The 20,202-nt window shown below is 42.4% G+C and overlaps 1 protein-coding gene across 1 annotated transcript; it reads left to right on the top strand.

The window, feature by feature from the left end:
• The first annotated feature begins 9,187 nt into the window (after positions 1–9,187).
• On the top strand, positions 9,188–19,459 carry NPHS1 (NPHS1 adhesion molecule, nephrin). Its single transcript, XM_053451566.1, has 29 exons — positions 9,188–9,284; positions 10,138–10,335; positions 10,497–10,619; positions 10,779–10,910; positions 11,037–11,115; positions 11,272–11,375; positions 11,528–11,649; positions 12,136–12,307; positions 12,425–12,582; positions 12,678–12,819; positions 12,952–13,076; positions 13,312–13,477; positions 13,764–13,893; positions 14,230–14,402; positions 14,526–14,666; positions 14,879–15,019; positions 15,465–15,586; positions 15,910–16,075; positions 16,196–16,352; positions 16,931–17,082; positions 17,219–17,330; positions 17,569–17,750; positions 17,866–17,919; positions 18,036–18,158; positions 18,460–18,484; positions 18,578–18,686; positions 18,798–18,912; positions 19,045–19,145; positions 19,245–19,459. The coding sequence occupies exons 1-29, from the start codon at positions 9,188–9,190 to the stop codon at positions 19,368–19,370; spliced, it is 3,747 nt and encodes a 1,248-aa protein (XP_053307541.1). The 3' UTR covers positions 19,371–19,459.
• The last annotated feature ends 743 nt before the right edge of the window (positions 19,460–20,202 follow it).

Genomic DNA, 20,202 nt, shown 5'->3' with positions numbered 1-20,202 from the left:
TTTCACTTCTTATTTTCACTAAAATCGTAGTTTTTGAATAAGTTTAGCACCAAAATGTATTAAGAACTACTAAGACAGCTATCTCCTTTTATTGTCTTCTACTTATTCTCCTGTGACAATAAAGTTGGGTATCCAAGGTGGTCTTCCAAAACCTCATAAGCTGTTTTTATGGCAACACACAATTTTTCAATGGTAGAAAACCAATGGTATCAAGATTGAGGTTAATAGGGTTTGGCTATAACATCATATCAAATGGACATTTGACCAAATGCTTCACAAAAACCTTGGGCTTCTACACCAAAACCCATGAATGGGGCACTTTTCCAATCCCTTTGGTATTTGATCATATTATTGGAATTTCCTTATGGGGACCAGCTTTTTTTGGCTGAATAAGCCGAAAGTCCCATTGTCAGTGATAACCTCTGCTGAGCTTCTATCTCTTAGGCTCTCCAGGAACCTCCGGGGGTTAGAAGCTCTTTCATGAAGTATGCATGCCAGTAATTCCTCAACAGAAAAGGCGGATTAAAAACATAATGCACAAAAGCTTGACAATAAGAACCAGTGGTACCGAGGGCTTTAAATTGCCTTTGTAGACTTTAAATTGAATGTGTTGCTTTTATGTGCACTTTTAAGACAGAAAGTCAGTAACCCCCTTAACTCTAGAATTATGTTACTTGGTCAGTCATCAAACGCCGCACATATGTTTAAAATCTATTATTATTATTTAGAAAATGGAAGAAGTGCCTAGGAATAGGATGGCGGCCAGCTGGCTCTTAACCGCTGTCAAAAGCTATATACGCCTAAACTGTTATTTCTGCTGTAACAACATATGTTTTTATACAGGATCGAATATCGTACGAACTGGATGGCACACTGGGGCTGGCAGCATTTCTCTTATGTGCCAAAGTAGCCCCGGGCAATTACTCTGAACTAATGCAAATGTGGTTGATTCGAGATATGTCCACATGCCAGCTTAAATTTGACCGTCGCTGTTGAAAATCAGAAAAAAAAACTCTGCTCTCTACACATCCTTAAGACACCAAGTCATCGCAGTTCTAGTTTTAGTCTTTGAAGGAAACCTATGATATGCTTTAGTCCATTGCAATGTCCCAAACACCAGAATGTTACTGAAGACTGAAGTTTAGGGTCTTTAAAAGCCAAGAGTAGAAGACAAGCCTATGACGTTCCTTGTAAACCAACAGGAAGGCTATGACGCTCTTTATTATTTACCTCTACAGTTTTAGAAATGCCTCCAATGTCCAAGGAACGCTAATGAACTCCAAATTCCAAAGTCATCAAGAATTGTTCCTTGGAAGCATCTACATGACCTCACCCGACGTAATCTATGTAATCTCCATCCTACGTTTTACATTGGGAGAAATGGCAGTTATTTGGTAGACCTCCATTGGCGGTCAATGGTAACATCAACATTCGCAGAACTCCTTTCCGATGTCGCTCTCGTCAGTTCAGTAACCAGTATCAGGATGTCAATGAATAATGGAGGCCTTCAGCTGTTGTCCTCTCAGAACTGTTTAAAGCCATCATCTGTAGGTGGACTCGCCAACACTTCCATGCAGAAGTCCATGGGATTGCTTGTATTGGAGCTGGCAGAGGTTCTCAAAATATTACCTATACGTTATTTCTAGTATTTTACATAAATCTCAGGGTTTTACTTCTTCTGACTCTTAGAACAGGTAGCTCCCAGGTGAGAACTTTACTTAGTCTGTGACTAAAACCTCTAAAATTGCGGAAGAATAATTAAAAAACGGTTCATGGAAACTTGAAACCGGAGAAAGAAAGCAACGTGTTAATATCTACGTCTTTCTCTCTCTCTTCCACGCATTAAATGGATATTCGCAATCTTGATACATTGTCTTATTGGCAATTATAGTCTTTGATGCGCCGTGTTGTATGGCTTCACCACTCCAGCATCTGTATTCCTTTCCTGCGGGGTTTGTAGGCTGCGTTGTAATGGAACCAATCTGCTGAACGCGATCATCAGCGTCTATTGATAGTTCTTTACGTCTTTCAGTGCTACATGTATATTGTGTACAAATTCATCTCCTGGATCAATCGTCTTCACGTTTCTGATTTTATAGGGATTGAGGTATAGCTGGATATTAATATTTAGCGGCATACCTTCCAGGTGCCTCTCTGTAGCTTGTCCAGTCCCTCTCTCCTCCTCTGATGCCCCTCTCTCCTCCTCTGTTGCCCCTCTCTCCTCCACTGATGCCCCTCTTATCTAGGAGGTCAGAATATTTGCTGGGTATGAGGGTATCGCAGGGTTCTACAGCCCTAAATTAAATGGGTAAAAAACCCCCATTATTCTTCTTCTAAATGCCCCACCCAGTTACACAAATACCCAGCAACAGGACACAAAGTTTCTGACATACAAAGGGTTAAGGGTTGTCTGGACATGGCATGTGACTATGTGTGTCGTGTCACATTGGGTCATGGTTTTGTACACATGTTTGTATTGTGTTAACATGGTGTTTGTATGTTACACACAATCCTACGTTTGCCTAATCGTTTTTTGTGCTCGTTTTCCATCTGTGCCTGCGTTTAACTTTCGCGGCCCTCACATCTTCTTGTGTGTTGGCGTTCCCATGACATGTTCCCCTCCGCACCAAAGTTGCCATATGTGCCCGTGTGGGCCGGATGAGGGCCTTGCCAGCAGCTTTGGCTCATGAAGGATACTCAGCCTGTGCCGGGAGGTCGAGGAAAATGATTCCTCCGATTATATGGCGTGTCAGGTTCATTAACCCCCCTACGGAGCTCATTAAAACCCAAGGCAGAGCATTCCGGCACAGTCATTAATCCTCTGTCCTCCACCCCTCGTCTGCAGGCCTTTAACCGAAGACGTTGCTGCGAGGAAGGGGGAGCGATATTGTGCCATCTGCAGCAGAGCGAAGGAGGACGGCAAAAAAATAGAGGCCAGGAGCTAGAGGGGTGCAGAGACGGTATCAGAGAGATGAATGGATGCAGAGCGAAGATGATCAGAGAATGAGGAATACAAGAGAAAGACCAAAGGAGGTCGTATGGACAGAGATGTGTAAAGGGGTGGAAGATCTGAACATACCGTTTGTCTCTCAGTGTCCGTAACGTCACATACAGCGTTTCAGCCTACATATTGTTCTAGATCATTTCTAGTTCTAGGTAATTTATTTGGATATGATGTCCTACACCAAGCGGGAATCCAGCTACATTTTGTCTATGGGCCGTTATTGACAGGAATGGCAGTGGACTGAGATAGAGAACTCTGGAGACTCTGGATGAAACTTAAGGCTAAGCTTAAAAAGGGGGCGGCGGCTTTCAGAAGCAAAATGGTTCCCCCCTATAACAGAATGCCCAAGAAATCAAAACAGTAAAAATATTAACCCATAAAAAAATTTTCACTCATCTTTAGGAATATGCAAAATTATCCAATCACGATCTATGTTCTACCGTCCAGCAAAGCATTATGGGTATGCACCGTTGACGCTGTATATTTTCTACTATACCATAGTTGAAAATGATTTCCCCGTGAACAGACACGCCAGTCTTTATCCGAGTGATATATGCTTGTTTCTGCCCCTGTGTTTTTTTGCCCTGCCTCTGTCCTCCTTTCCCGACAGAGTTTAATTGGGATTTTCATGGTTTCCTAATCCAGATCTGCCCGAGTTCAGTTGGTTTAATCTGAATGCTGACGTGTTACATCTGTTCCTGCAGATTGCAAGCGACGCTGCAAGGGCACCTTGCGCATAAACAAGACCCTTTAACGCAGTAAGGGGCTATACCTTACCGCCATGCTACCTGGGCATTTATTGTACCCTTACACCCTTTTTATTGCCACCCCTCCTAATGAAAAACAAAAAACTGTATCATCTCGCAAGATTCCAAGGCATGCTATCCAGCGGTTACTTTATCTTTTATGCAATGGATTTAGTGACAACCCTAGAACAGCCATTGGAAACCCAGAATCCTAAATATGTATTTATTGGTTTTGTTTTTTTTATATTAAAACTTTCACTGGATGAATGTTTTCATGTGGAATGGATGCCAAGTGGTTCAATGGTTTGTGTTAACTCGTCTTTACTTACATGGCCCTCTTCTTCCAAAAAAAAGGAGCGCCCACCGTGCTCAAAGAATATTCTATAATAAAAAAAATCTATTATTAGAAATATCAAATGTTAAAAAAAATGTTAAAGCTATATTTTCATGGAAACCTGTCTTCACGGTCACCCCGAGGACCTGCTGGCGTTCCTACAGACAGTGTCGTAGAAGCTTAGCTCACATGTCATCCTGCTACGCATAGCCAAAGATGAGGGCGACTCATGGTTCACAAGGCTAGAATTTTGGGTGGTTGGACAATCATGTGGTGGCACAAGCTGAAATTGTATAATTTGGAAGCGCCAAGTGAAATGCGAGAAGAAGAACCAATGATGATGTACAGGTGGCTTCAGCCATATCCCATTAGTCTTTGGTTGTTGGCCAAACGTTGGGGATAGACAAGAATTTCTGGGGAATGTTATGGAAGATGTATATCGCTCTATGGACGGACATGGCAGAATGCATCACTGTGGTCTTCAGCCAGGTGGGACCATTTAATTAGCAGTCAATCCCATCTGATAACCTCTAGCTGTGTAAGGTCGGAGGTCGGATGGAGAGTAATTAACAAACTGCTGTGTCTGATAAATGTATGTGTGTAGGAGGGACTCCCCTGCAAGAGTCCTTCAAAACCCTCTTCATCAACATCTACAATTCATTAGACTTCATCCTCTGTTGATTGCGAACATATTGTGGACGATGTCACAGCCCGCACACGCAGTAACATTCCGGTGAAACAGTACGCTAATTCATTCCACGGAACTCGGTACCCACATAAAACCCAAACTGTCACTAAACAAAGGGCTTTCGATGTCAATCTCCGCAGAAGACATGTTGACAAAATCTATTTGGAGGAGCCATACGGAACTGGGGAGGCAGCAGACGAGCGGAATGACAAGGACATATTGTGAGAAATTCAATTGTTTATTCTTGTAAGATAAATGTACAAAAAATGTAGAAACAAAATGATTTACTAACAGAATTTCACAGAATGTGCAAAACCCATGGGTTCCAAGTAGAACTTAGCAGAACGTTGAAAAACACAAGGCTCAAAAATTCAACCAATCCCTGATCCACATGAATCTCTTAAATTGTTTTGGTGCCTCCAATCCGGCACTTTGAAGACCAACTAAATTAACTTCTTCTTATCGTTGACAACCCTACAACATTGTTACACGCTGAATAAAGAGTAGGACCAAGAAAAATGGTGGACTCTCTTGTAGGTGATCGGTTTTCGTTCTCCCGCTGTAAAGACTCAAACCTTAACCGGTCGTTGGTCTCGTCTTAGATTCAGGAGCCGTATGTCTATCCCATGCATGTTTAATACCAACACTGTATTACCGTCTACTACTTCTGCTGGGTTGCTGCTCCACTTATCTACCAACCTCTCAGTGAAGATGGCCTCTTGTCCTGAAAAAGACCTCCATCGTCTGGAATGGAACTTTTTCTTCTCTAAAACCAATTCTTACTCCTTTTAGATCCACACCTTAATCTCATTTACCAGAATGTCACATGTATTCTAAGATGAGCCATCATGGCCGCTGGTGCCATTGGGGTCCAGTAAATCAGAGTCTTCCGGACAGCGGCAGGACAGTATAATAGTTCTAGAAGGACAAAGATGTTAATCTTCTAACCTTTTTTTAATATAAAAATTCTGTTTTTGGGGCCAATGCATGAATTACAACATGTGGGGCAAAAATTATGTTTTCAGGGTGTCCCAGCACCTCAATAATAAAGATGGACCTTTCCACCATCTTTTCACCTAAAAACAGCTTGATACATCGTTACACTTACTTCCTTTCTATTTTAAAACAATGACACCTCTCGTTGTCGCCGCTTCTCGTCACCTAATTAAAAATCACATTTAGTTTAATAAAAGAAAATAACAATAAAAAACTTTTGGAAGAAACACTACTTACAGATGGGTTTAAAATATATACCTAATTATTCTACGTGCAAACGAGGGCCGTTCTATTTAAAAAAAGGACATATGGAGCTGGAAAAAAGAGCAGATAGCTTTAGATGCGGTGACAGGCTGTGAAAATGTAATTTGTTTACTCTGTAAGAGAGGGAAATAAACAGCATATGATTCTTATAGACAATTCTTTTTTAAGGTGATATATAGAATTTTCACCAAGCTTTTTTAAATATAGAAATTACGTTATCAGGTAAGGTTAAGAAAGTAGGAGAATTTTTTTTTTCTGTAAGGGCAGTTAAGATGTGGAATTCGCTGTCATTGGAAGTTTAAAAAGATTAAAATCTTGAGCACTGTATTCCCCTGAAATGCTTTTATTAGAACAAAACAACAACAACATATTATTATTATTATTATTATTATTATTATTATTATTATTATATTTTAGTGCTTTACAGTTCATACTTTCAGAGTGTCTGACAAAACTAGAACTGGCGGACTAACAGGTAAAAGTTGTCAAACCATCAGAAATATCAGGACTTGTTCATTATTCTCCAGATGATTGTCACTCCCACGTTCTGTGATCTGTCACCTTTGCGCCCCCTCCTGGGGACAGGCGGTACTGCAACGGGAGCGCGTCGGAGTCGTCTTTTTCAGGAAACTAATTAATTCTGCTTAATCAATACGTCGTCGCACTCTTAACTCTAGACAAGATCGTCTTTGGCAGCCCGGAGAGAGCTTTGATTAACTGTTTAGGGTTCATATGAGTTATTTGGCTATGAAACAGGTGGGAGAGACCAGTCGGGGTCTCACATGGGTAACAGTAAAGTCTGTATTTGATTCACGCTCTCTCACAGTATATTTTTTTTTAATAATTGCTCTTTTCCTGCATAAAACCCCAGATTACAGCATAAAGTCTCTGTTATCAGGCGCAACGATGGGCTGACCACTTTATGTGAATCACACCACAAACCGAACCTTATGAGTTTGTAACTATATAGCGTCAAACACATGCAGACACACATACACGCTTACACACACCCCCTAGATAAACACATACACACACACATACATACACACACACATACACACACCCAGACACACACACACCGACACACACACATATATACACAAACCCAGACAAACACATGTATCTACACACATGCACATATACACACACGCACATACACACATATACACACACCCAGATAACACATATACACACATATACACACACATATACACACATATATACACACATATACACACATATATACACACACATACACGGAAGAGGCCTCTGTGTATCATTGGTGAATTCTCTTGTGTAGAAGGGAAGACGAGTAATGATTAAATGCTAATTACCTCCAATCATTACTATTCCTAAGTGATAAATATCGCACATGGAGGTAATTTTTTTAAAAAGGCACAAAACCATAAAAATAGCTTCACACAGCACCGAACTTCACACCCAGCTTCACACACCCCTGAATGTACGAGCTTTGCAGCGGCTATGGGTCTTACATAAGACTTCAGCGCTATTTCGAGAGGCTCTGTCACTAAATCATCGTATATAGATCTGATAATGCTAGCTCTGCCACAGGCTGCCACCGATCTCAACTTCCGCAGCGGTTACACTGTTACAAGCTGGGAATAGTTTTAATAAATGGAACTTAACCTCTAATCCAATCATTTCATGTACAATTTTAAATACAAAAAGGCCAAGGAGATTTTTTTTTCTGCTGCATGGCAATAAAGCTTTTCAACCTATCAGTGCTCTCTGTTTTTGTCATTTGAGTATAAAGCATAAGAGGATTTGGAATTCCTCACTGGACCATCGTAATGACACAGCAGTTGAACGGATCCGAGAAATATTATTTATATTATTAAATAAATTAATTGATGTTATTTAATTGTATTTAAATATTAATTAATATTAATGATTGGTTTGATTCATGGTAAAACTTCTAAGCTGGCGTGAAGTCAGGCGTTCCATGTGTATGTTTGGATATAATTATCTGTCGAGACGTGGGAGTTTGGAGCTGTCTCTCCTACGCCCTGGACATATTGCACCCGAATCAGCAGAAAAGTCGCATGTCAGCTCGCGTGTGACGGAGTGGGATTCCTGCGTCTCACTGGTGACCCTCTCAACAATCAATTATAACAATTAGAAGAGCGAATCTTCGGGAGATAATTATCCAAAGACTCTACAACCTGTTCAGTATCATTCCTGGAAAATATCAGGGAAAAAAAAGTTCAATTTAAGAAATTACTCGGTTCCTGCGTAACGCATGACGTCTACGACATCGGTACATGGGCTGTGGAAAGTAACATCAGGACAACCAAAGATAGCAGCCCACACCTACACTTCATAAGAGATCCTAGGTGCTTCTTATACTAAATCTGTGGGTGGAAATATAAAATACATACAAATATTGATTGATATTTAGGATTAGAACTGGGGGAAAAGTCACCCTTTCTTCTAGCGAGACTTACGCAAATAAGTTGTGGCTTTTCGGAAAAGTCACGAAGAACCTTTTTAATTCCTGCATTGACCTCTACAACTTCTTCTATGAGGCCGTGTCCCCATTGGTAAAGTAATAAAAACGTAATAATAATAATGTTTATTATCTGTAACCTCAAGTTTTGGAGACCAACAGCTCTATAATCAGATAATGGACTTTAACATCAAGATGATGGAGTAGAGATTGTGGTGGACTGGGTCAAACACATCGGTGACACATCTAACACAACTCATGGGTTCCCCCAATGGAAACCTTGGTGATCTTATTAAAATCCATTTACAAGGTCTTATTATCATTAGTATGTCAGGTGGATTCCGTATCACCAACATATTGAGACGTTCTATGCTGTAGAACACTGTATGTGAGAGGTCCTATGGCTTGACATATTGTATCGAGTTAAAGAAACTGTGTTTTTAAGGGAATAACAAAAGGGTCATGTGACAAGCTCCTACAAATATGGCAGCCTTGGTTAAGAATCCAGTTGCAGCCATCATGAAGAAGCTAACACGCCCGACGTCGCGTTGGGCTGGTAAATCGTACGGATCTCACTTGTACTCTCGATGACGTGTCATTAAATTCTGTTTAAAGATTGCGTTCATGTGAAAGGAGGAGGCATGGTGCGGGTCTCTCTGGAGTGACAGCGCCAGGATATTGAAACTAGATGCTGAGAACGGACTCCCACTTCTTTGTAGGAGGACTGGAGGAAGATGTGCTGAGGTTGGCAAGGGTGGAGAGGAGAGAACACCGAGAGGAGGGAGGTCAGAGGAGAGGGAGAGAGGGAGACGGATACATTATAGGGATTTTGGAATGTTGGAGCACTGGGAAATCTAAATTAGAGTGACGAACACAGTCCGGGAAGGAACTATGCAGTTTACTAAGATGGAAAAAGACATCTAAACGGAGGGAAAATATCTGGGGATTTTCACAGAGGGACCTCCGAGTGAAGAGATTTTTAGGTGACTCGACGGTAAGAGCTGGGAGACTGGCCTTGTTCCCGATATCTCAATTTCTCTTACTGATACCTCCTACCACTGTCCTTGTTACCCCAGTCCCTTTCATTCTGTTGCATCTTCAGATACCCCTCACAATTGTCAATTGTTCCCCTGTCTCCACCATCTATCTCAGATACTTCTCATTCCACCATAGATGTCTCTGAATGGGGTATTGGAGACACGTTCAATTTACCCCTCTCTCCACCATCTTTCTTTATAATAGCCTTCTGTTCACTAAATACCCCGGTTTTTGTAATACTCTCCTCAACAGTTTTCTAGAAATCTTCTCTCTTGTCCACACTTCTCTCTGATACCCTATTCCGATATCTCATCCTCACTCTGTCTGACGCCGTGGCCCCTCTTGCCTCTGCCTCATTAACCTGCTATGTGTGGATAGTGATTTTCAGGTGTGTTTCGCAGTCGGTAACCTCTCGGGGGGGCATGGAGTCCATGATGATTACCCTCAGCTGCTGTCTGTGGATCTTCACACAGGGTAGGCATCTGCAAACCTTCAATTTGTTTGTAAGAACGTTCAAAGTATTGGAATTAGCTGTCGGATAGTAATAGGAGCTCGCAATCTTGCACTGGCGAATAACCATCACAGTGTTGTCCCACTTAGGTGTTTTTGGTGTGGAGCAGGCGTTCCGCGTCCAGCCAGATGATGTCACCGCCGTAGCTGGATCCAAGGCGATACTGCGCTGTGAAGTGGAGCACGCATCGGGCCTTGTGCAATGGGTTCAAAATGGACTCCTTCTAGGACCAGACAGGAACATTCCTGGGTTCCCTCGCTACACGATGACCGGAAACCCACAGAAAGGTGTGTGGAGGGGGGTAATAATTAATGGAGATCGGCGGGAATTTCTCCCATTTAAGATAATTTCAGGGCTTTTTTGGATATTTAGGAAATGCTTGATGACTGGTGTGTTGGATTAGAAGTTTCACGTTTGTGAACGTCATACATGCTTACTGACTCCTCAGGTGAATACAACCTTCACATCGAACGTTGCGAGCTGTCCGATGACACCGAGTATCACTGTCAGGTGGGAAGGTCGGAGGTCAGCCACGGGATGATATCACGCAAAGCCCTTCTCACCATCCTGAGTAAGGATCCTCTACTGGGCATGAGCCCCTTTATGAGTTTAGACAAAGGTCCTAGTGTTTAAATCTTCTTTCAGAAGTGTTGACAGTCTTCTCCAATTATATCAGTCCATTTATATGTTGTGATAACAGTTACCCCTCTTTACCCCTCGCCTTCTCTAGTTCCCCCCCAAGTACCATATTTTCTGGAGCATGTAGCGGGCAGCACCGTTACTTGGGTATTTGGTGTGGAGTATCCGGTGAGCTGTGGTGCTCTTGATGCCAAACCAGCTGCTGTCCTGACCATCACTAAAAGTAAGTGAAGGAACTCAACAAGACCATCGAGTATTTTAACCGATAGATGATTCTTTATGCCCATCACTTGGGAAGGCTGTGTGATCCCCTCAGCACAACACATGGAATGATCTGTGTCTTGTACAGATGGAGTAGAAGTTACGGGAGAATCGACCACTTCTCCTGGGTCCACCGAGAAGCTGGAGAGCACACAGATTGCGGTAAAGTGAGTAAAACCACCGGAAGGAGATGAAAAATATTTACTGTTTAAGTGGTGAAATTACCCAATAACGGTATTTGGGAAAAGCTATTGTTTTTTTTAAATTCCCTGGAAAATGAAACAATGTAACAGGATCCATCTTTCTGTTGTCTGCACTTTTAGGGTCACCCCACAGAGCTCCGATAACGGGAGGCTGCTGACATGCTCTGCCCTCAATCCGGCTCTCACGACCCCATTAATGGCGAGCTTCACCATGAACGTGCTATGTAAGATAATCAGAAATTATACCCATTATAAAAGTGTAACAGCGCTACGGAATCCGACGGCGCTATATAAATAAAATAAAATAAAAAATAAAATTTATATTATTTATTATTTATATTATTTTGTTTCCTTCTTTACCCCTCCAATCTTTTAGTTCCCCCCAATACCCCCATTATTGAAGGGTACAGTGGTCCTACAGTGAAAGCCGGAGAGACTCTGAAACTTATATGCGTCTCACGAAGTGGAAACCCATTGGCGACATTGCAATGGTTAAAGGTGAGTTTCCAGGAAGGTCCGGTGCCCGACCTGCTCTGATCCTATTATCACCAAGAGCAGTTCGAGCAGATCTTTATCGCAACTGTTACATTGTATACATATCACAACAATGTATCTGAAACGTAAGAATTAATAGAGCTCGTGTCTGAAAGTGTTGCACCGTTTTTAGTTTAAAACGCTATCTACCAGTAATGTTCTTACTTTATCCTGCCCATCTGACACGGAGGTGTAGATTTAAAATCCAAGGACCTTATTAAAATAGATGATTGCGACTGTTTCCAATTGCCCTCCATGTGTCCAGCCACTACCCATGGTGGTCCTAAGTAACGTGTTTGTGTAGACATGAACCTAGTCTCCCTTACAAGTATCTGCCGCGGAGACTCTACTTATTTTTGTGTAAGAATGTATCACTAGTAGAACACCTTTGTGTGGATCGAGGAGGTGTCTGATCTGCTATTTTACTGTTGTTTATTTTAACCTCTGTAGAATGACGAGGTTGTTTCCACTCGTTGGGAAACAGATGCTTTGACTCAGTCGTCCCGAAGTCATCTCACCCTCGTTATTGCACCCGAAGACAACATGGCTGTTGTGACATGCGAGGCAATGAACCACGTCACGCCACAAGCCCTGGGAACCAGCATCATGCTGGATGTTGTGTGTGAGTCTTTCCTCCTTGAAACTTAGTCTACTGGTCTAATGGGATTGTAACTGGTCCAGTTTTTTTCCTTCCTTCCTTCACTATTAATGTAGTATTGGTTTCTTTGTCCTACTGCAGTTCCTCCTACTCAAGTCACCGTCCTTGGGTCATCTTCTGGGAAGGAGAACTCATCTCTGTCCTTCTCCTGTTTCACGGCACCTAGTAAACCCCCCGTACAGATCCGCTGGTGGCTGGGCCATAAGGAGCTAGTGGAAGCTGTGGTCACCTTCACGGATGTTGGTATCTCCCTATGCATTATGATACATTAGAATGGGTCAGTATGGATAGATTTTTACATCATGCTTTTCATGAATTGCTTTTTTTTCGTAAGGGAGCGCATGGAGGAAAAGTGACCATGTCCAACATTACCATAGTAGCTTTGAGAACCCACGATGGAATGGCTTTAACCTGTGAAGCCTTCAATGAAGCGATACCAAGCACTGCCTCCAAAAGCATCAACCTCAACGTACAATGTGAGGAAAGGCAAGGGAACATTAAAAAAATGTTTTTTAGCCTTTAAAATTATACCGTCGGGCATAAAAAAAAGGATTGATGTAACGAAACAAAACTACTAATAAATTTTATTTGACTCATTTGTTCCTCAGACCCACCCCAGAAGCTCTGGATAGATGTGCCTCCGCCAGAGAAACGTTTTCGGGCAGGAACCCCCGTGAAATTAACTTGTTTCTGCAGCGGAGGGAACCCCAAACCCTACCTCAGCTGGACAAAGGTCAGGTGCAAAATTAAAAGTCCTTCAGGCTCAATTTTCCTCAAAATCTTCCCTTTCACTGGGTCCTCACCGTAAAAATTACTATTTTTTTTAAATAAAAAGATCTCTAAAAACATTCTCTTTTTAATGTTTTATTAGACGGAGGAGACCGTGAAATAAATCAAACGATGGTCCATTATGCTTGAGATACATTGTATTGCTTTAAAAATACACTTTTTATAATATGTTTCCTCAGGACAATAAAAGTGTCAAGGATGCGGTCGTGGCCTCCGCGGGGAAGATCACCTCTCGAGAGATTACCGTTGTCACCGTGCCGAGTGACAATCAAGCCACGTATAGATGTGACGCCAGCTACGATGGGAAAGCAGTCCTGAAGGAATCAACAAAGCTACACGTTCAGTGTGAGTGAGTCCTGGAGCTACTAACTGAGTGGTTGGCAACTCCAGGACCTTGGTGACCACGGTGGTAGGACGGACACTGTGCCTGGTGAAATGAGGGCTCCTTTCTCAATGTCCACGTCTTTCTTGGTTCCATCATTACCTATTCTATTCTGTCTTCTGCCCCTTGTTTATCTCATTCTCTGTACCCCATGTCTTTACCTAGCTTCATAACCCCTCTTGCCCCATCAAACCCTTCGACAGATAGGTAGTCTGTAGTTTGGGGCCATTGTCTCTTCTTGTCGTGTAGTTCCGCCAATCGATGTGAAAATAACCAGCAATGCCAAGGAGTTCAAGCGTGGGAGCACCATAACACTAAACTGTGTCACCGGCAGCAGCAATCCGGTTGCCACCATCTCCTGGGTGAAGGATGGAAAACAGTAAGTAAGGGCTTTACTGGTATTAGAAGCCAACGTGTAATAAACTCACATGGTCGTTATTCTGAGGCTGCGTTACATATTTAGATGCTTAGAGCGTTTGGTCCAGAACCACCTGTACAGAATCTGTAGACTTTGGAGGTTGGGTGCAGATGATGGAACACGCATCTGGTCCACGGGCTTCTAGTTGAAGAATGTGAAAAGTCATAATGTAGGGGCTTTATCCATTCCATGTGTTATGGAAAAACAATATTAAGGGGTGAGAGGCAGGTGTACTATTTGTTCCAGAGACTGTGATGAAGAATAGATCCAGAAAAACTGTGAAGATTTTGTTTGCAGGTTGGTTGGACAGAACCTGGGGATGAGGCCGTCATTATATAATGGAATGTCCAGCTCCAGTCGCATCACGTTCCCCGCGGTCTCCACAGACCATGCCAAACGCATTGCATGTGAGGCTTACAGCAGCGTCCTGAACGAGGGAGTTAACACCTTTTACAAACTCAACATCTTGTGTGGGTATTCCTACCTATTGATCCGCTAGAGAAGATGCTTTTTGTTGGTTGAAGTTGGAACCAAAGCACCTTTTGGTTATGTTGACCTCAATAGGGTCCTGAACGATCTCCTTTTTTTTCCAGTTCCTCCTGAATTCAAAGACGAGCAGCCAAGGTTGGTCCAAGCTGTGGAGCACGGAGGTGCCCTCATCCCCCTACACATCAGAGCCAACCCTCCAGTGACTTCCTACAGATGGAGCCTTGGGCCAGTGAAATTAACTGGAGGTGAGAGGAAAGAATAGCATATGGAACAATATGGTGAACGGTGGAATGGGTAGGAGAACATGGAAGCCTCAAGGGCCTTCTGTTAATTTACCAGCATCTATGGTGCTGGTAAGATGCCGCTATTTTAAATATGTTACTCTGCTACATTCTGATGTATGGTTTCAATGTATTCGTAAATTATTAAGACTTGTATCCTTCTTTTCCTGGTATAGAAGGCGCTTACAGACATCACTTACGAGGGGAAGGAAATCTTGAGATTTGGAACGTGAGCCGGACCGACAGCGGCGATTATAACATAACCTGTGAAAACGCAGAGGGGAACAACAGTATGATCGTTCGATTGGATGTGCAGTGTGAGTGGTACTACGGCAAATTAATTAATTAAGTAGATCACAGTGCGTGGCTCTGTCCACTGATTATATTATAATAGTAAAATTAATAATAATATTATAATAGTAAAATTATATGCATGTTTTACAATGAATTATTGTATATCACAAAGGACCATTGGCCTTCATGAGCCTGAACATGTTCTAAAACATTTACAAAACTAAAATCAATATCAATTTACTATTATTTGAGACTTTAGTGTATAATTTTCAAGTTGTAGACGGATTTTCAGGGGTGATGTTCCTCCATTGGGTCAAACTCACCATCTGGACGGAAATTTCCTAGTTGTACATAGACTTTGGCCTTATCCATCTACACCGCATACAGGCGGGCCAGAATAGAGTCATTATTTTAAGATAATTACTGTATATAGACACTATCCTAAACTTTCTATTGACACCACTTTAGATGCACCATCCATTCGCAGTCTTGGTGACCCCACGGAGGTGGACATAGGAAAAACCGCAGAGATCGTGTGCACGGCTGATGCGAATCCCGTGACAGATACAATGTTTCAGTGGAGATGGCTGGTCTGGAGTTTATTCTTATACGTCGTTGTATTTGTAACAATGTATCTTCCATAAGTTATTCAGTTCCCCCCATCTGTCTCTATGTCCTCTCTCTCTGCTGCTCTGCCACACCTTTATACCCCAGAGGCCATGTAATGAGCGTTTGGTTGGTTGGGGAGGTTTTTTTATGACAGCCCTTGGGAATACAAAATACATTGTAATATTATTTTCTTTAAACACCATAAACTGACCATTGTCTCCAACATTACACACATGAGATACGATACATTAGGTGGGTTACAGATCCAACGTTTCACTGTTTCACTAAGACATTGTTCTTGTAGGGCGAGGAGGAGAGGGATCTCTCAGCTTTGGAACGCAAAGTCAGTGGTCTCACTGGCCGTCTATTAATTGCAGAAGCCAAGAGATCCGACGCAGGCCGTTATGAGTGCATTGTGGACAATGGAATCCCTCCGCCGGCCAAAGCTGATGCTCGCCTGGTTGTTCGATGTATGTAAGACTGGGTTATGTAAAATCTTACCCATAGATAGATAGATAGATGCTAAATACTCAATAGAACGTGTCGATTAATTACTGATAACACTGTCCTTTTTCTTCGTGTGGCCACAGTTAAGCCAGAGATACAGAAGGGGGTGCACCTGAGCAAAGTGGCCGTGTCTGGGGACGGGAAGAACACAGCAGGCCTTGTCTGTAAAGCCGAGGGGATCCCAAATGTGGCTTTTAGCTGGGCAAAAAATGGAGTGTCTTTGGATCTCAAAAATCCCAGGTGACTCTTCTGTGCATTTTTCATTCTACGGTTAAAAGTTTCCTCTTTCTTTGGTGTCCGTTCAACTGTCCATGGAACCTGGCACAAATAACAAAATAACTATTATATGATAGTTTTCTTAAAGGTCAGATTAAATGTTCATTTTGAAGACCAATGGTCTTGAAGAACCTTCCTACCTGAGAATCTCGTAGGTTTGACTGTATTGTATTCCCCAAAATGTGCTCTTGTAAAGTGATCTCTATTAAAGTTGAGCCATAAACACCGATAAACATTTCCCCAGCTACAGGGAGAGCCAAGCTTAAAGTCATCCATCCATTATTGGACTTCTGTCCCAATCGCCCCTGGCCATAAGTAATACAAGAGATCTTGACACATTAAAAAATACCTCACGTGAATAACATTCATAAAATTGATACAAAATAAAATAACCAGCTTGAATGTCAATCCCGCGGAGAGAAAGTGTCCCCATCCAGAGGACTTCAAAGAGTTGGAAAACTTTGCTGAAGGACATCTGAGGTCCTACTGCCTCCCTTCACTCATGGCCGCCTCGTCCTTTCTCATATTCGCTGATCTTTCAGGTATTCAGAGAAGACCCTTCACGAGACGTGGATTCACACCAGCACTTTGGTCATCGCCAACGTGAGCGCTGTTCACGATTACGCCCTCTTTACATGCACGGCGACCAACGCCCTCGGGGTCGACAGCTTCTCCATTCAGCTCGTCAGCACCAGTAAGAGCGGACGTTAGATCAGGGAACTTTAATTCTTCATCGCGCCAATGGGTGTCGTCCCTGGTTCCGGATAATGACATTGATCATCTCACATATCTCTGTGTCCTATTTTGTCTTATTTGTTGGTTTTTTTTAGGTCGGCCAGACCCTCCTCATGGTCTAAAAGTCGTTGGCTTCACACATAATTCGGTGACACTTGGGTGGAACGCAGGCTTTAATGGGGGAGAAAAGCAACAATTTCGGGTCCGGTGAGTTTCTTCCTGGATCAACATTTCAGGTTTAAAGTAATTATTACCATAACCCTGAAAATACTTCTTAATTATTTCTACTTGACCTTCCAGCTCAACCTTAAGATGAATGAACCAACTCTCCTGCTCTTACTATACAGAACCCTTTACCCATAAAATGTCCTCTTCTCTCCTTTTCTGCTTTTTCGTTTAATCATTATGTTTCCCTTGTGGGTAATTTATGGGGTGTTTGTTTTAGGTACCGATGGCCAGGAGCTGACAGCTACATGTATGTGGATGTTTTCCCACCCCAGGCGACGGTCTTCACGCTCTCCGGGCTAAAAGGCTTAACTACCTATAACTTCTCGGTGAACTCGGTCAATGTATTGGGGGACAGCGACTATGCAGACAACGGGGCCGTGATTAGCGTCACCACACAAGGTTATTAACTAGGTTGTGATAGTCCAATGCGAGGTGGCACATAGTCGTCCACTCACTGTTACATGTGGCGAATGATCATGATAACATGTAACATGTATGTGATGCTCTCTTACAGATGATCACAAAATAGTGATCCCCGCACCCCAACCATCAGTTGCACCCCCGGAAGGTAAGATAAAGAAGAAAAGTTGGGTTGATATTAAGTATCAAAGTAAAGAATCACGTGACTCTCAGTAAAGTCTGATTATTGTCAAATAACAATATTATGTTTCTTTTTCTTGGAAGCCCAATCTTCTATTCCGATGCTCATCATAGCGGCCGTGTGTGTCGGGGCGGCAGCCCTTCTAATGTCGAACGGCGCGTTTATCTGCTGCCTGGTAAAGAGACACCGAGCAAAACTACAAGCAGGTAATAAACCGACAGATCTGTTGGGTTTCTAAGGGGTAGTTTGTGGATTTATAACACTGAAATCACCCCTCGGACAATTCAAAGACACAAAAGAGTCAGGGCCACGGACCCCAACTCCCCGTTCACTCCCAGAGACAATGACAAGGTCAGAATTCTCTGCTTCCAGTTTGGATACATTGATATTCCTTCCGTTCCACACGCTGGGTATATATCTAACCCTCACCTACAATCACCACACTTTGGTCACCGGTGCTCACCGGTGGGATGTCTTAATTAATTATCATTTTGGTGCTTCTTACAGGGGATGGAGTAAAGAAGGAAGATAGGTGAGTCTCCCTGCAATCAGTTCCTTCAATTCGTATAAACCCCAGCCAGCCTTTATACGGCTACATTTGTGTGTTCTTGTGTGTCTATCACAGTGGACCTAAGGCTCTCAATGAGTACGGTGATGGGGAATTGATCAACACCCACGCCAAGAAGACCCTGCTGATAGACAGCGCGTCGGAGACGGGTTCCAGCACATACCAGGTGAGATGAGGAACCCTGCTGGAACCTTAGGTTTCATCCTCAATTCATTTGGAGTTGAGACTTAACTCTGGTTAATTCATTTTTTGCCCGTGGCGCACATCTTCCTCACAGGAGAGCACCTCGGAGTCTGGACTCTATTACTACCCAGGTCGGGATTACTGGCCGACTCTTTCCCCTCACTATGAGAGCGCCGAGAGGGAGGACCCCGGACCCCATGGCTGGCCAGGTATGCGAAGCTTGCAAATCCACCAAATAATAGAACGCAGTTACTCTACCATTAATGGAAGATCACTAAATAAATACGACATTTTGAAATATTTCTCTTGATGTTTATTTTTATTTTTGCCTTTTATCCAAGAGGGTGACTATGAGGACTGGGTTGCATCCAGGAATGCGCATGAGTATGAAGAAGTGGGACCGGATTACTCCTCCCGGGCCCAATGGCAGCTCGGAGGCCTTGTGAGTCACACAATCTCTAACGGTTACATTGTAACAGCTCACTGTTCTTTTATGTAACACTCAGCCAATCATTACTGTTCCCATCTTCTAACCCCACAGGCCAATCACAGACAGGAGAACCCATGGGCAGAATACCAAGGTCCAATCAGGATTTACGACGAACCAGACGAAGCCATGTCTGCGACGTATGAGACCCCTTATGGACATCAGGGGCATTTAGTATGATAGGTGATACGGCTTTCCCCAACAACCTCCAATCAGCGAGCTCTAAAGGCTGACGAGCCAACAATTAGAAATGAAATAAATGTTTTTAGAATGTATTTCTATTGTTTGGATTTTCTGGCTATACAAAGCAGCTGAGCGGTCTGTGCCGCATGTTCATAAGGGGCGCCAGGTCACTTCTGGGGTAAAACCTGAGGGGGGTATCAGTTGGATGCCCCCCCCCCACGTGTCGCCCTTGTATGAAGTATGTGGCCTTCTTGGCATCAGATTTGTTACAATTTATTTACATTTAATTAGTTTAATTATTTAATTTTAATTATTTCCGGCACCCAGGTGCAAGGGCGTGGTGGTTAATATATTGAGCGACTTAATTATAGACAAAAGCACATCGATTTATCAACCAACGTCATTCACAGTAATTAAATATCAATTCATTATTAAATCCATCCTCAGGCAACCTCGTTAACATTTTGTATTTTTATATGGAATGTTTTTTTTTTTTACGGCTTACGCTACCCCTGTAGGCATGCAGTCTCCTCAATTCCCTCTAGATGGCGCTATTTTCGTAATAATTCCTTTCTAATCGTCCCAATAATAATAATTTTTTTAAATAATTTTTTAAATATTTGCACTCATTAAATCAGGATAATTTTGTGTTAATTATTAGATAAAGCTGAAAATAAATTTTATCTTAATAGGATGAAAAACATGTATGTAAGAATTTTCTGTATATTTGCCAAAAAATAACCTTTTTATAAAAATATAAAGTATATAAAAATGCATTGAAACATAAAAAAAGATATCAGAACATATTTATTTGCATTGAAAATTGAAG

This window comes from Spea bombifrons, chromosome 12, assembly GCF_027358695.1.
Source record: "Spea bombifrons isolate aSpeBom1 chromosome 12, aSpeBom1.2.pri, whole genome shotgun sequence".
Taxonomy (NCBI): Eukaryota; Metazoa; Chordata; class Amphibia; order Anura; family Pelobatidae; genus Spea; species Spea bombifrons.
This window is presented reverse-complemented; position numbering and strand designations above follow the sequence as displayed.